The following is a 5,313-nucleotide window of genomic DNA, read 5'->3' on the forward strand; positions in this document are numbered from 1 at the left end:
GATGTGTTGGTAAAATAACGTTTTAAACTGCTTAACAAGATGATTAGAGAAACCCACCTGCCCATGCACCCGAGTGTGTGTGTGCTCGCGTGTGCACGTGCACGGAGCCTCAACTGTTGGAGTCAATATTTTTTTTTTTGCACATATCCTGAGAAAACTCGTTAAATATAGACGCAATAAAAAAAAGCTCAAGGACATATTTAGATTTTTTTTCCCCACATCTGTTAGAGAAAATAAGTCATAAAAAAAAATTTCCTAAAATGTAAGGAATATTTTCCATTTATTTCACAACATGGTTCAGCAATACAATATCAAAAACGTTTTTTGTTTTTTTGTTTTTTTTGTACTGTACAAGGGAGAGAAACCGTGTGAGCAGTCGCCTCCTCCCTGCGCCTCATTAAATATATACATTTACAGATTTTGTACACCAGTGGATATTTTTGCCTCACCTGATCGTAAAACACAAAGTAGAGAATGAGACATTGGACCTCACACTTGAGCTTGAAAAACGTGTCCATGAAGAGGGAACAAGTAGTCAGGATGGCTCAAACTAAACGTGAAGCTACATGGGTATTTTACAGGTCAGAGTGGTTTTTTTGATTGTCCCCCGTCAAGCGCTTTAGAGAGCAAAGAATAATAATTACAAGAAGAAAAATAAACTCATCAGTGTCCCAACATGAACAGATAACAAAAACATTTCACGTGTGGTGGATTCGTTCATTCACAGCACACTGCCAGTGTATTGCACATCACGGTATTATTATTTCTCAGAGTGGAAACAAAATGAAATAAATGTCAGATGAAGAGTCTGCGCTTTTCGGTCGCCAGTGTTTTGTTTTGTTTTTTTGGTGTATGTGTGTGTAAACAATGTATTTTTGTCTCCATCACGCAGATGTGTTTTGTTAACCAACGAATATTTTGGTAAAACTAGGAGAACAATAAGACACACATCAGGCAGTGTAAAGAAATTGACTCCTGAGGTGGCGATAATCATAATAATAGTAATAATAATAATAATAATAATAACAATAAATGGGATTCCAATCAGATCACATGTTTGATGAAAAATGAAATGATATTTTTGGAAACAAATAAAAAAGGGTCCATGTTTAGGCCTGACAGTGACAGTCTCATTTTTTTTTCTTCATTCACTCAGTTGTATAAAAATATCAAGTCATTTTATTTCTTTCTTTTTTTTTCTTTCACTTTCGTGGAGGGGGCTGAATGAGGAACCAGGCCCCTGACCAATCAACGCCATAAAACGGAGTCATTTTCAAACGGGTCTGAGCAGCGGCACCGACGTGACGATGGGGTGGGAGTAGTACACCCCGGGGTGCGGGAAGGTGAGCAGCGGCTGGCTCACTGGCACGTTGGCCGACGCGCCCCCGCTCTCCGACGGCGAGTTCTCGTGGTAGAGGATGGGCACCCGCACTATCCTCTGCGCCGCGGCGTGGCTCAGGTTGGCGGCCTCCAGCTCGGCCGCCAGCTGCCGCTTCCACTTGTTCCTGCGGTTCTGAAACCAGATCTTGACCTGCGTCTCCGTCAGGTGGAGGGACGCGGCCAGGCCCGCGCGCTCCGAGCTGCTCAGGTAGCGCTTCATGTCGAAGGTGGACTCCAGCTGGAACACCTGGCTCCGGGAGAAAACCGTGCGCGTCTTCTTCTTGCGGCACGGCTTCTTGTCGTCGTCCCGCTTCTTCCACTCCTCCAGCTCGTCCTTCTTGGCCTCCTCCGCGTCGCTCTCCTCCAGGATGATCTCGTCGCTGCTCTTGTTGTTGTTGTGATCGTCGTCCTCGTCGTCGTCTTTCACGTCGGGCTCGGATTTGAGCACCAGGTCTGGAGAGTCTCTGTCCGTGCCCGAGGTCGGAGAGGAGTCTCTTGCTCCTGGTTTCTCGGAGGCTAAAAACACGAGAGAGGACGCAGGGAAGATGTGGTCACAAATAAGGTTTGTGTGTGTGTGAGTCAGCCTGTTGATGCCGGATGAAGGAAAACTGAAACGGTAATAAATGTGATATTGAAAAAAAAAAATTTAATCTTGACTCCTAAACATTTACTTGAGTTTTACTGAATTACTATTTTAAAAAAAGAACAAATAAGAGTCGTTTTCGAAACGCATCCAATTCTTCAGATAAATAAACCTCACAGCATGTTTTCTTTTCTTTCCATCAATGTACGATAACGCTATTCGTGCCAACGTGTTTCAAAATCCAACGTGGATAAATCACGGAAAGCGGCAGGTGAAAATGCTGTCAGTGGCCAAGCCTCAGGGGTAAGATGTGCACGGTGAGCGCCAATAGACAAATCAAAAGCACGCTGCGCATCGCCACCCTCATCCAATGATTTGAGGATGTCTACTTCATTTTATGCACAGTGTGTTACTTTATTGATCTATTATCCCACGTCTTGGTATAACAAAATAGGCCTTTACAGAGGCGTTAAATCATTATAGGCTCTGCAGAGGAGACGGGATGTGAAATATTCCTATCACCTCCAGGAAAAAAAAAAACGCACAAAAATCCACGTTCAAAATATGTGAATAGGAAGTTGGTTGATGGAAGCCTTGTGTTTTTCTTTACATAATCAGTTTGCATTGTGTGTTTTGGATGAGAAGATCAACTTACCTTCACTTCTGTGTAGATGGGCGGCTGAGCTGAGGGTGTAGGGGTACCACCACGCCGAGGTGCGCTCCAGGTAGTGAGCCGGGAGGTTGAACCTCTGTGCGGGCAGGTCAAAGCGTGGAAAGTTGAACTCCCCGACCTGGGTGAGAGAAAATCCTCCCTCCAGGGCCGCCTTTGTGGCCGCCAGCATCGGCTTGGGCTTCGACGGTTTGCTGTCACAGTTCAGCAGGTTCTTAATGAAGAAAGGAGAGTCCTTGGCCGGAGCGCACGTCTCTTGCGTTGTCTCTGGCATCGCTGTTGGCTTGTGGTCTGGACGCGGAGGACCACTGAAGCAGGAGTTAAAAAAAAAAAAGAAAAAGAAAAGAAAAAAAAAAACAATAGGTTGACTCACAAACTGTCGATATCCTTTCCTATGCGAGGAGCTCCTGTTTTTAATTCTTCTTGGAAAACTTCGCACCCAGCGAGCGCGTCAAAACAAACGCCCGTCTGGGTTAGGAAAATAATAAAATAAAGTGTTGGAGAGGGAGGCGAGAAGTACAAACATGGAGATGTCTCATGCCGGACTCTTTCGTCCAAAAACGTAAAAACCTGCGTCCACTGTGTCAGTCAGTCAGGCGTCTGATGCTAATGATGAAATAAAAATGTCATCCAAGTTAAATGCGGAAAGTATAGGCGATTGGGCATGTACAATGGCAAATGGGATTAGGGGAAAGACGGTGAGGGAAGAGAGAGGGAGGGAGAGAGAGGGAAAGAGAGAGAGGGAGCGTCCTCCCCTCCCTGTGCGCTCTGGCTGCAGGCTGTATGCGCTCGCCTGTTATTGGTCTCATACAGTCCAATTAGCAGCAAATGAACGCAGGGTTGTTGCCGCCAAAAAGGAGGGTTTGGACCGTCAGGAGAGAAAAAAAACCCGCATCAACACACATTATTACAGTCTGGCACATATCTGCTTCATGGTTCTTCTCCCTGTGCAGTGCTTTGTTTTCTTTTTAAACGTATTTGGTCTGTTTTAAGTCACTTTGAACCTGAAACAACAAAATGTCTCTGTTTTTTTTTTTTATTATATCTCCATTTATTTATTTATAAACCCGAACAAAACGTGGAGGCCTTTACTTAAACTTATTCATAATATCGGCCTAAGTGTGTTGCGCAGAGCCTATTTAAATTGAAAATAGCACTTGAGTGTGAGGGCTACAATAAAATCCACACTGTCACATGAGCAACGTCAACACGTTTTTGAAATTCTAATTCAATTGAATATACTTGCGGAATCCTTCATATTTGTATCCTGACACGGTTAGTTGGATGTCCAGATCTTTGAAGCTCCTAATTTTCCCATCTCAGATTTTAAGACTAATAATAAGAATAATAAGAATAGAAAATAAAGGCTGAGATCAGACAGGATCTACTCAACCTGTAACCAAGGGGCGATTAGATTCATATTTCTGATTCATTGATTTCCAGAGAGGGCCACTTCTACAGTGTCTGCGGGTCGCACACTCGTTTCTTTCCTCCCTCATCGATTTCGTTAATTCATGCCTCTGATTGCACTCTTTGTAAATGTGCTACGTATATTCCCTCATTGATATTAATTGACTTGTTGGGGGGGAGCAGCCCACTGGTTGGTTTGGTGTAGTTGAAAAAGCGAGGAGACAGCGCCCTCTGTGGGCCATGTGGAGAAAATGCATGAAGACTTAGTGCAGTTTTGAATAATCTAACAAATGTTCAGGCGTAAACCAGGTCCCTATAACAAAAAACTCCTGAGTTTAAAAGTGATGGTTTTCACTAATTCTAAACATAAAATAAAAAATATATAGGCTGAGACCAAAACATGCAAAAAGAAGCTTGTTGTATACATTTATTAGTACTCTTACAGGAGATGTGGGTGTGTTAAAGTAAAAAGGTGTTACTAGAAACCATTCATGTTTGTTTGTGTTTTAATACTGCAGCAGCTCCTTGAGTTCCTACATGCTCTTCTATGTCCATGTAATTAACACATGTTGTTCATTTAGTGAGCTGCTCAAGTGAGGAGATCCTGTTACTGTGATGTAATCACTGCATTTCCTCACATGGCGAACATTACAGGTATTTGTAAATTAGGTGTCCATGTTTTTAGGGTACAAACTGCAGAGAGGGCAAGCCAGTTGAATATGCGTCTCTTCTCACACTTCTAAATATGAACTACTTTGAGTTTGATGAGCTGAATGTTTAATTTCTGTTCTGACTTCTACATTTCTATCAATGTAAGCTTGCATTTGCATGTAAAAAGAATGGTGATAATAATAATTTTACTGTAGAAGTGATGTCATTAAAGTTGAAAATTCTCATTATATGTACCATCAACCCAAATAAAATAACTTTAAGGAGTCCAACTCTATGGAGATGCAATTTAATGTCTTGCTTTTAGAAAATTACCAAATATTAATAATAATTTTTTTTAAAGCCTCTGTGCACCTTAATCAGTTGTTGCACGTGTTATTATTTGTATGTGTCACAACACTCCTCAACTCTGAGCAAAAAGTGTTAGTATGAATTCTGATGAGTCGGCGCTGTATCAAAAAGCTTTTGAAACATGTATTACCACATGCTTTGATTTAAGTTTATAAACTGTCTTTTGTTTCTGCACAAAGGCTTAAAACTATGGACAGCGTCACAGCAAATACAGATCAGATAAATACATTTGGGTTGTTGGTGTCAAAAA

General features: G+C 42.1%; 1 protein-coding gene across 1 annotated transcript; it reads right to left on the reverse strand.

The window, feature by feature from the left end:
- Positions 1-1,273: 1,273 nt before the first annotated feature.
- hmx3a (H6 family homeobox 3a) lies at positions 1,274-2,907 on the reverse strand (the record flags this gene model as incomplete). Its single annotated transcript, XM_080507511.1, has 2 exons — positions 1,274-1,896; positions 2,619-2,907. The coding sequence occupies 2 exons, from the start codon at positions 2,905-2,907 to the stop codon at positions 1,274-1,276; spliced, it is 912 nt and encodes a 303-aa protein (XP_080363637.1).
- Positions 2,908-5,313: the final 2,406 nt, after the last annotated feature.

This window comes from Blennius ocellaris (genome assembly GCF_963422515.1).
Source record: "Blennius ocellaris genome assembly, chromosome: 13".
Classification (NCBI taxonomy): domain Eukaryota; kingdom Metazoa; phylum Chordata; class Actinopteri; order Blenniiformes; family Blenniidae; genus Blennius; species Blennius ocellaris.